Below are 10731 nucleotides of genomic sequence, written 5' to 3' on the forward strand. Positions count from 1 at the left end.
CTATTGTTCCTTTCACGCCGGTGTGCCATCTTGCCTTCCTGCCACGACATGATTTACTCTATCCGTGCACAATAGCTATGACGCCAATTCAGCGAGGTTCCAGTGGAAATTCGGTAACAGCAGAAGGCAGTTTAACACAGACATAACAGATGCCTGGTCCCCCACCTCCTTAAAAAAATTTTGGGCCGCACTGTATTGAATTTTGAAATTGTCAAAGTACCTTTAGCAAATACCGTCGTCGCCGTCGGTCGGCCCACTTGAAACGGCGCTTGGCCAGCATGTACAACCCTACTTCGCCTCGTTAACAGTATTGGCAAACCAATGAGCGAGCATACAAATTGAAGCACCTTACCTGCTTTTGTATTTGTTAAAATTCCATCACAAGCCCCGCTTTTTGTGTCTCATTTGAAAGTGAAGTTGGGAGACCGGTGAAAAAAATTCTCAAAGGAGTACAGGCGGCCATTTCAACCGATTTGGGCCAAGCGGCCGCATCGCATCGCATCAGATCAAAACATTGCGAAAAGTGAAAAATGAGTTTGGGTGGGTGGGGGAAAATAGTAATTCTTATTCCATAAAAAAAAGCCTGATATTATTACATTTATAAAGAATGGTTTTATATAAGTTTATCCAGGACTATATTAACTGGTTAGAATGTCAAATAAGTAATTATGGGTTTGCGTATGATAATTATTTCAAATAATTTCATGGTGACAAGATCATGATAAAGATTGGAATTCAGGAAGATGAGTTTTTTAGATAGCTTCCTCCTTGTCCAACTTCTCAGCATCCATACGGTGGAGTTCACCAGCATAGGTGGTGGTGGGCTTCCAGCTAGCAGACTTTCTGGGAGAGACTTCATCCATCATTCTGTCAACTTGTTCAAGAGTAAGACCCTTGGTTTCAGGAACGAGGAAGTAAGAGTAGACCAAGCAGCAGAGGCAAAGGGATCCCCACATGAAGAAGATCTTGGATTGCAAGTTAGCCTTGTCGGCACCGACCAAGTAAGGAGTGATGACAGCAATGATGCAGTTCCACAACCAGTTGGAGGCAGTGGAGAGAGCAACACCACGGGAACGGATGGGAAGAGGGAAGATTTCACCAATGACAACCCAAGCGGCGGGACCCCAGGTGGTAGCGAAGCAGAAGATATAGATGGCAATGAAAGCAATCTGAGCATTGACGGCAGAGATGTTGACGGGAACGGAAGCACCGGCAGCGTTAACGTAGGTCTTGTCGAAACCGATGGTGACACCGATGATACCGACGAGGAATTCACAGATGGTCATACCAATGGCACCCCAGATGAGCATAGAACGACGACCGAAACGTTCGACGAGCCAGAAAGAGATAGGAGTACTGCAGACGTTGACGAGAGTGAAGATAAGAGAGATCAAGAAAACGTTGCTAATGGCACCAGTGGATTGAAGGAAAGGAGTGGAGTAGTAAAAGACGAAGTTGACACCAGTCCATTGTTGCATCATTTGAATGGAAGTACCGAGAATGACTTTGCGGACGTTGGAGTTGGCCTTGAAGAGGGAACCGCTGAAGCAAGCAGCCCATGAACCAAAGTAACCAGTGTTGGGAATGACACGACGTTCATACTCAGCGTTAGCAACAATTTCAGACAATTCAGCATTGATGTACTCAGAGTCAGAGGGTTGACCACGAACACGGCCCAAAGCGACACGAGCTTCATCAATCTTTCCCTTCTTGACGAAGAAACGGGGAGATTCAGGAAGGAAGAAAAGACCAACACCGAGAATGAGAGCCCACAACATTTGGAGAGCAATTGGGATACGGTAAGAGGAAGAGTCAGTGAAAGTCTCGGTAGCGTAGGTAACGCAAGCAGCCAACATAAGACCGATGGTAACGCAGAATTGGTAACCGGAGACGATGGCACCACGGAAAGCCTTGGGGGCAATTTCAGACATGTACAAAACGATGATAGCAGAGACGAAACCAACACCGAAACCAGCAATCAAACGACCAGCGACAAGAAGACCGAGACCAGCGGAGGCAGTCTGGAGGATAACACCAACGATGAAGACACCGCAACCAAGAATAATAGTCAAACGACGACCGAACCAATCAGCAAGATCACCAGCAATGACAGCACCAAAGAAGGTACCGGCAGAGAGAATAGAGACAATGAGGGATGATTCCCAAGATTGGAGGGAAGTAGCATCGGGTCCATCAATCATCTTGATGAAGTACTCCATACCCTGAACACCACCGATATAACCAGAGTCATAACCGAAGAAGATACCACCGAAGGAAGCAAAGACGCACATAGCGTATGTTCTCCAGGTGACGGGAGCTTCGACGCGATCAAGGCCAGCATCTTGAGCAACAGCTACGTTTTCAGTGTCTTTGGCAGCGCTCATTGTGAAGGATAGAAGACAAAAGCAAAGATGATATTCTCTTTTACAGCAAATTTTTGATCCCCTTTTATACCAATGTTGCAGAGAAAATATGTGGGAAAGGTGGCAGGTGGCGGGTTAGCGGGGTGAGGTGGATGTGGAGGGTGGGGGGGAATGGGGGGTGGAATCCCAAGACGGGTCCCATCTTTCCTTTTTTTTTTTCAAACCGCCATCTCCCGTCCAACCTTGCACAAAAGCTGGAGAAGGATACTCCACACCCCCACCAAACAACCACAAAAAAAACTCATTATTGGCTAATTGGGGATACCATGCAAATGTCCTTTTCTTGACGCAAACGCTTTTCTCCATCAATAGATCAATGTACATCTCCCAGTGATCTGAACATGGTCAGTTCCGAGGTTCAGTATCGTAGCGTTTAAAGGTACGCCACTCTGGAGTAATCGTTATAACCAGTCATTTTGACCGTACGCGAAAGGATCTAGATGTGAGCGACAAAAAAGCTTATTAGATGTCTCTCCAACCAATAGGATTCGACTTTACGGTCTTTCCCCACCTAGTTTTTTTTCTCATGTGTACTGAGCTGTATTGCAAAAGAGGATGTTTATAGTAAAGAGGTCCTTACGGAGTCGTTAAATTCGGCGGCCGCCAAAAAGATGTACGCTCTCACTCACCAATGGTTGCTATTGGTTTCAGGTACAAACTGCTGCATTTAGAATATAACGAACCAAGCGTATTGCATGTTTTTTTGTTTTTTGTACCTCAATCTGCTTAGCTTTAAGGCACGGTCTGGACGATCCTTGATTTAGGATCTTGCGCTTATCAAAACAGTATTCAGAGCATAAATCACTCTGTCGACCGGCCTGAAACAGCTAATCGTGAAATAGCTTCAAATTCAGTTACCTGGCCAAAGCATAAAATGTCAAATCTCGGTTGGTGAGATGGGGCTGACGGCATTGCGAAATGAAATGAAAAAAAAAAAAAAAAAAAATCTCCCAATTACATTGCATTCACGATTCGTATGGCACTAAACATGCATATATCAAGATCCCTTTTTCACTTCTTGACGCTCGTCTTCAAGATGTTTATACTGATCGTCCGTTCTCCATAAATTGCAAGCAGTGTTGAGTTTTGCATGTGGAAATGTTAAAAATAGGAACCCCCTTTCATCATTTTGCATTGGAAAACGGGTATATCACTACAAAGGTGTTTGATCTGAAAGTTTTGGCTCGCACAGGTATACACCAAAGATCATTAACATGAAATAGTTTGACTTAAAATCCAAATGTTATTGCAGAATAAAAGAAATCGTTTATATAAGTTTAAACAGGGACTATAATTATGTCAAATAGGGTAATAAAGGAGTTTTGCGGATGATGATTATATCAAATAATTTTTCATTTTACAATTACATGAACAACTTTTTGGTTCGAGGAAGACATAATATTTAGATAGCATCCTCCTTCTCGGACTTTTCACCTTCCATACGGTGGAGTTCACCAGCATAGGTAGTGGTAGGCTTCCAGCCAGCAGACTTTCTGGGAGAGACTTCTTCCATCATTCTGTCAACTTGTTCAAGAGTAAGACCCTTGGTTTCGGGAACGAGGAAGTAAGCGTAGACCAAGCAGCAGAAGCAAAGGGATCCCCACATGAAGAAGACCTTGGATTGCAAGTTAGCCTTGTCGGCACCGACCAAGTAAGGAGTGATGACAGCAATGATGCAGTTCCACAACCAGTTGGAGGCAGTGGAGAGAGCAACACCACGGGAACGGATGGGAAGAGGGAAGATTTCACCAATGACAACCCAAGCGGCGGGACCCCAGGTGGTAGCAAAGAAGAAGATATAGATGGCAATGAAAGCAATTTGAACGTTGACAGCATTGATGTTGACGGGAACGGAAACACCGGCAGCATTGATGTAGGTCTTGTCGAAACCGACGGTGACACCGACAATAGCAACAATAAATTCACAGATGGTCATACCAACAGCACCCCAGATAAGCATAGAACGACGACCGAAACGTTCGACGAACCAGAAAGAGAGAGGAGTAGTGCAGACGTTGACGAGAGTGAAGATAAGAGACATCAAGAAAACGTTGCTGATGGCACCAGTAGATTGGAGGAAAGGAGTAGAGTAGTAGAAGACGAAGTTGACACCAGTCCATTGTTGCATCATTTGAATGGAAGTACCGAGAATGACCTTGCGGACATTGCTGCTGGGGTTCCAGAGAGAACCGCTGAAGCAAGCAGCCCATGAACCGAAGTAACCAGTGTTGGGCATAACACGACGTTCATATTCAGCGTTAGCGACGATTTCAGCCAATTCAGAGTTGATGTAGTGAGAGTCTTCGGGTTGACCACGGACACGAGCAAGAGCAGCACGAGCAGCAGGGAGGTTATCCTTCTTGACGAAGAAACGGGGAGATTCAGGAAGGAAGATAAGACCAATACCGAGAATGAGAGCCCACAACATTTGGAGAGCAATTGGGATGCGGTAAGAGGAAGAATCAGTGCGGTTCTCAGTACCATAGGTAACGCAAGCAGCCAACAAAAGACCGATGGTAACGCAGAATTGGTAACCGGAGACGATGGCACCACGGATGTTCTTGGGGGCAATTTCAGACATGAACAAAACGATAATAGCAGAGACGAAACCAACACCGAAACCAGCAATCAAACGACCAGCGACAAGAAGACCGAGACCAGCGGAGGCAGTCTGGAGGATAACACCAATGATGAAGACGATGCAACCAGCGATGATAGTAGTGCGACGACCAAACCAATCAGCAAGATCACCAGCAATGAGAGCTCCGAAAAAGGTACCAGCCGAAAGAATGGAGACAATGAGGGAAGATTCCCAAGATTGGAGGGAAACAGCATCAGGGCCGTCAATCATGTGGATGAAGTATTGCATACCCTGGACGCCACCAATGTAACCAGAGTCGTAACCGAAGAAGATACCACCAAATGAGGCGAAAATACACATAGCATAGGTTCTCCATGTGACAGGAGCTTCGACAACATCGACGTTGTCAGCAGGAACAGCGACGTTTTCAGTGTCTTTGTTAACTTGGCTCATTTGAGAATATAGAATATGAAAGCAAAGATAATAAAATTCATTTGACAGCAAAATCCCTGGCTATTTATCGGTTTGACGGGAAAAGCTGCGGGGAAAAGTGGGGGTTAGCGGGGTGGGGGTGCAGACCAGTCTGGGACCTCCATTTCGTTTTTCCTAAAACCCCGCCAACTCCCGCCCAACTTTTCCCAGACATTCGTGGCTGTGATTGGTCACACGTCATTCAAGCTCCGGGTATGAACAAAATTTCAGGTTCATCTCATTTGCTTTCGCTTAATGACGACGCTACACATTCCATGTTTCTCTCCATTATTTCGTTTTTAGCGTAGCCAAAAACCAATGTAGTCTAGTAACGCCTTAGGCTCTATCTAGATACGGATAGAACTAGTCTAACGTAGATAACCTGCCGTAGAGTCGATATGAAATGGCCTTACGCCTCTTTACCTTGTATAGCCTATGATTCTCTTCTCCAAGAGCTTTATTTTGAAAGGGCGCAGAGCCATCGGAGTGCCTTGAAACAGAAGAGGCATGCAAGGTTCACAAATCACAAGGCAGCAAGCTGAGTTTTGTCAGACCATAACTTTTTTTCCCAACGCATACAGCCTCACCCCACAGTTACCTTCCCCGCAGGGCACGGCTGCTACCGCGCAGCCCTTACAAATCCTCAGCTGATGACGGGGGTCCATCTCTTTTTTATTCCGCGATTTCCAGTTCCTTTTATTGGTCACCTCTGTACAACCCGTAGCCGCGGGATGCTTTGCGTCTCCCAGTATTCTCACAAATGCAGTCCAACGTGGTAGTGACCACGCTAAAGGCCACGCTATCGAGTCGCTGGCGTTATGAAAAAACTTGTGTGAATCATTTTATCTTAGATCAAGGCACTGCCAGTAGGCGTTTTTTAAGCAGGGAACCTGGACTTTTTTGGTTTCTGAGCTGAAGGACCCCATTACCAATACGTTTTCAGCGGCCTACTTTTTTTTTTTTGGAGCTCAGATATTCTGGCCATTTTCGGACCTTCTGTAGAGGATGGGTGTTTTTTCACATAATGGGTTAGACATCCGGCTTTATTTTTGTTTTGTGATCACTAGTCCTTTTTGTCCAGCGTCAGTGTCGATTCTACCAAAGGCTGGATGGCTATAACCCAGTGGAAGCTTCTCTGAAACCATCCTCGTAACTGTTTTGAAAAAATATAATGCCGTAGTGCGCTCAGAAAGACACTGAATGCCGCGGAAGAGGGTTTCTTTCTGCTGAGACAAAAATCAATGTGGAGAATGCTTATTATGGGAATATCTGGAACAGCAGAAACGTGCTTCCAGTAACCTTTAAGCTACGCAGGAATCGGGCGTGTTTTGCAGTGGCCCCTGTTTTCTCTTATCAACAACATCACTTCCAAGGTTTAAGAGCGTTAGACAGGCTGTATTTTGCAGAGGGGGGTGGGGGAAATTGGGTTCAAGTAGGTGAAACGTTGTAAATACGGTGGTACAGTCGGGACAAACACAGGGAGCTCAGCTTCAAAAAAATTGGAGCAACGTATGCTGATGAACTACGTTATACAACGCCTGAAATGAGCTCACATTTATTTCATCTTTCGGTTTACATAATCGACAATACCTTCCCCGCATTGACAACGTATTATTTCAGTAGGTTTCAAGGCATCTGTTGCTATGAAACCTGATGCTTCAGCATGGCGTTACCGCGACTTCCCGGTCAACCACGAGGGGCAAAAGTGTGCTAGAGCTCCCACACCCACGTGAATCGAGGCTACACACGTACATTTTGATGCACAATTCCAAACGCACAGAGAAACACTAGTGGGGGCGCGGTACTATTTTTCTACTCCATTCTCTTCCATCGCCTAACCGTTCTCTACATTGCTTCGACATATTGATGTTGGATGGCTACCAATGTATTAAAAAAAATCATGCGTTGAACTTTGATGTAAAAAAAAAAAAAAATTAGAATAGTTTACCCTCATCGCCGATATTCAGCTGGCAAATGACCTTTTGCACAGTTCTGGCCGATCAGTCTAGTACGTGGCCTGGGATGAAGTTTACCGCCTACGGGTAACACATCATTTATCGGAGCCTTAAGCGTTCAACTTCCTCCTGTACAACAGGTAAAGCTTGAATTTGACCGGGCGGAGCGGGTGCTTGGTAACATGAGACTCTAGAAGGGATTGAAGAATGAACGCGCTAGTAGTCAGATGCCTGGGGAAGCCGATAAATCTCGTTGACCTAATGACTTGGTCGTCCCATGTTTGCGTATGACAACCCACTGATTGGCGCCGGCCGGATTACTCATCCTCTTCTCCACACCTACTGACGGCATCTGGCTGTAACCGGATGACACTGAGTTTACATGATGAAGCTGGCTTTTTTCTATTTCAAAAATAGCTGTACCTGTCCGATATGTCGCTTGAAAGATGTTTGATTCAACGCTAAGGTTGAGCCTTCGGAATGCCGTGTTACTAAACCCTTACCAAATGTGGTGTTTCTCCACTTGCTTCCACTAGAGGGATGGTACTGTACAACATTCCTGGAACAGCATTCTGGTCAAACCAACACGTCCATAAAAAAAAATTGAGACGTACGCGTAAACCAATTCGTCCTATTTATTTCAGTATCATCGTCCTCTTTTTCGTATCAGAGCACTTCGAGGGGACATTGTTCTTGAAACTCTTCAGTAAGCGGTATGTTAGCTTTTCCATTTCTCGAGTTCCGCAACGCTATTTCTGTACTCGCCTTAGTCAGAGTCAACCAGCGACGCTGCAGTAACCATATTTCAGATTCCTCAAATCCCTGCACTCGATGTTTCAGCAACATCAAGTTAAGTTTGCTGTTTTCGCGGTGCTTTCATCTCGCTTGTTAGTTAAAGCACGTGGTAAACGTGGACTCCATGAGAACGCCAACGCCCATGGTGTTCGATCGAGCATGAATGTGTCACCTTACTCGTTATGACCGCTGACCGCTTGTCAATCTTTTCCTGTTCCACTATTTTCAGTTCTACGTTTATGCCGTAACTTAGCATGAACTGGTTTTGAGTACCTGCAGAGAACCCCTAGGGAAAAGCGCACGTTTTGCAGACTTGTGTCATCCCGCCAACCACGAGGTAAAAATGAAGTTTCGGATGTTTCAGATCCCTTCCAGCGAAATGTGGCGCCGGTAATATGACATGATACGTAAGCGTTCTACCAAGTTTCCCCGTCCCCAACCTGCTGCGGTCTACGCCAAAATCGTTGGACTAATATGCAGAACATTTGGTTCAATGGAGGAAAGTTGCCAGAGTGAAGAGTGATTCATAATACCAGAAAAAACTGTTCATATGAAAATTCCACTCAGCTAGTGCCTATAAGGTTGAGCCCGATGGGCCGGTATATTTGTTTGTATGGTCAGAGAACAACGTAAAAAATGACCCTAGTGTAAATGGTAGGTATACATTCGTTGCCATTGACGAATGAATGGCGAATGAGTATTACGAAAAGCAAGACTGCCTAAAAAAAATGACCGTATCAAATATTGATGCCCATATCCATAAATGTCACAGCTACATAATCGTTGTTTTATTCAAGAAAAAAAAATTGGGGTGCTTTAACTGCACATAGTTCATCACTGCTGTAGATTGCTAGTGCAATCGCAGAGATACCGGGAAAGAATAAACATGATGTTTAAGACACTTGATTTCACACCTAACAGCCATTGTGAACACTGGTGTTCCAAAAGTGTAACATGATGGTGTATCATTTAACAGCAAATTGATTGATGCGAATGACGCTTCAGTCAGTATGAAATCATCTGCAGCGGAAACGATTTATGGTACTACATCTTACCTAATTCCCACCTAATCTTCAGGGGAAAAAGTGCAGCTGCACGACTTCGAAGCTCCGATTGATTTGAAGCGAAGAGAAATGTCGCATGTCATTAATCGGTAAGGGGGGTATTCAAACCTTCGTGCATTGAATTCACTGCAAGGTCATATTGCCATGTAATGCGATCGAATCTCGCCGAACCTACCGGGAGAATGGATACTGATCTGCAAGTAGTTGAAAGCGATGGTCTGTCTGCATTATGGGACTGTAGTATAGCAACACAATCAACCTCTTTCATAAACACTATATTTGATGCTCATAACCTGTATGCTACACAGTAACGCATCTTCCGTACATATGCACTTCATTTGTACAATCCAATCCCCTGTCAGAACTTATTAATATTTCTATGTTATATAGCGTACGGTATTATATCCTACATAGTTTTTGTAAACATTGAACAAATTGGTCGAATAATCAACAGAGACCATCATTTTACAACTCTATATCAATTTTATTCAACTAAAGAATGTCAATAAACGAAAGGGAAATAAACAAACAACAAAAAACATCGTATTTAACGATTCTACTTAATTGTAGCAATTGAAAAAAATTATATTCCTTTGGAACGTGTAAAAAAAAATAATACAGCGCAGTGTTTTGTCTAAAAGTACATCTATCAGACAAAAGTAAGCTAATAAATTGTTAGTAAAATCAAGCATTACTTTCTCTAACTTCCAAGGCGTTAATTCTCTTTGGAGCGGATATGGGTCAAAAGATGGGTGCTCTCATTTGTTAAAAAGAATATTTTTGGGCGACATTTCGAAAGTTCAGCTGTTTTATGCGGCAGAAAGTACAGTATTTCTTTATAGTCGACGTCAATGTCTACCAAAGCAAGTTCAAATAACAAGTAAATTGTTTAAACGCTAGCGAAGACTTCAAATATATATATTATAGCATACAACTTGGGGAGAAGTGGGCCTTCTTTCGCTCAACGTATACTATTGAATGTCCGAAGTGGTCGAAAGTTTCAATAAAGGGCATTCGCTCGATCAACTTAGAGCAACTGCCAGAATTTTGTTACTGCTGAACCGGGCTTTTAAATCACTTTCCCTTGGCTGGAGACTTGGAAAGGACAATGACATCTATAGGGAGTTGTGAATAGAGCAGTGAGGTGAGTTGTTCATACTAGAAATGAACATCCGTTTGATTTGAAGGTGGGATGGATGCAGAAGCGTTCGCTCTTATTCCAGTATATTAGTTATTTTTGCTGCCCGGCTGGTATATACTTCCAAGTTTCTCAGCATGAGAGCTCGGCGATCACTTCCAACCTCATCTCATCATGAACTGTCAAGTGAGTCAAGTTATGGCTTAACCTTCTCACTGGCCAGCACTACTTTGAAGTTACTGAAAATACCTTGATGACTACCCATATTTCCCCCCACTAAATCGCGTTTTCTCTACACCAGTCT

General features: G+C 44.0%; 2 protein-coding genes across 2 annotated transcripts; one reads left to right on the forward strand and one right to left on the reverse strand.

Moving 5' to 3' along the window:
* Positions 1 to 481: 481 nt before the first annotated feature.
* On the reverse strand, positions 482 to 5478 carry K450DRAFT_249780 (uncharacterized protein). Its single transcript, XM_051590451.1, has 2 exons — positions 5058 to 5478; positions 482 to 2101 (listed from the first exon to the last, which is right to left on the reverse strand). Exons 1-2 carry the CDS (start codon positions 5455 to 5457, stop codon positions 753 to 755), a joined length of 1749 nt encoding a protein of 582 aa, XP_051442893.1. The 5' UTR covers positions 5458 to 5478; the 3' UTR covers positions 482 to 752.
* A 2375-nt stretch (positions 5479 to 7853) lies between these two features.
* On the forward strand, positions 7854 to 8617 carry K450DRAFT_249793 (uncharacterized protein). The gene is made up of 2 exons (XM_051590452.1): positions 7854 to 8131; positions 8196 to 8617. Exons 1-2 carry the CDS (start codon positions 7971 to 7973, stop codon positions 8320 to 8322), a joined length of 288 nt encoding a protein of 95 aa, XP_051442894.1. The 5' UTR covers positions 7854 to 7970; the 3' UTR covers positions 8323 to 8617.
* Positions 8618 to 10731: the final 2114 nt, after the last annotated feature.

The sequence above is a fragment of the Umbelopsis ramanniana genome, assembly GCF_025399195.1.
Source record: "Umbelopsis ramanniana AG unplaced genomic scaffold K450scaffold_44, whole genome shotgun sequence".
Classification (NCBI taxonomy): Eukaryota; Fungi; Mucoromycota; class Umbelopsidomycetes; order Umbelopsidales; family Umbelopsidaceae; genus Umbelopsis; species Umbelopsis ramanniana.

Coding starts and splice junctions, on each gene's coding strand:
- K450DRAFT_249780 (XM_051590451.1), bottom strand. CDS start 5,457: ATGAGCCAAGTTAACAAAGACACTGAAAACGTCGCTGTTCCTGCTGAC. Junction 2,102..5,057: donor CGGTCTTCTTGTCGCTGGTC/GTTTGATTGCTG, acceptor CTGTCATTGCTG/GTGATCTTGCTGATTGGTTC.
- K450DRAFT_249793 (XM_051590452.1), top strand. CDS start 7,971: ATGGTACTGTACAACATTCCTGGAACAGCATTCTGGTCAAACCAACAC. Junction 8,132..8,195: donor GGGACATTGTTCTTGAAACT/CTTCAGTAAGCG, acceptor TTCTGTACTCGC/CTTAGTCAGAGTCAACCAGC.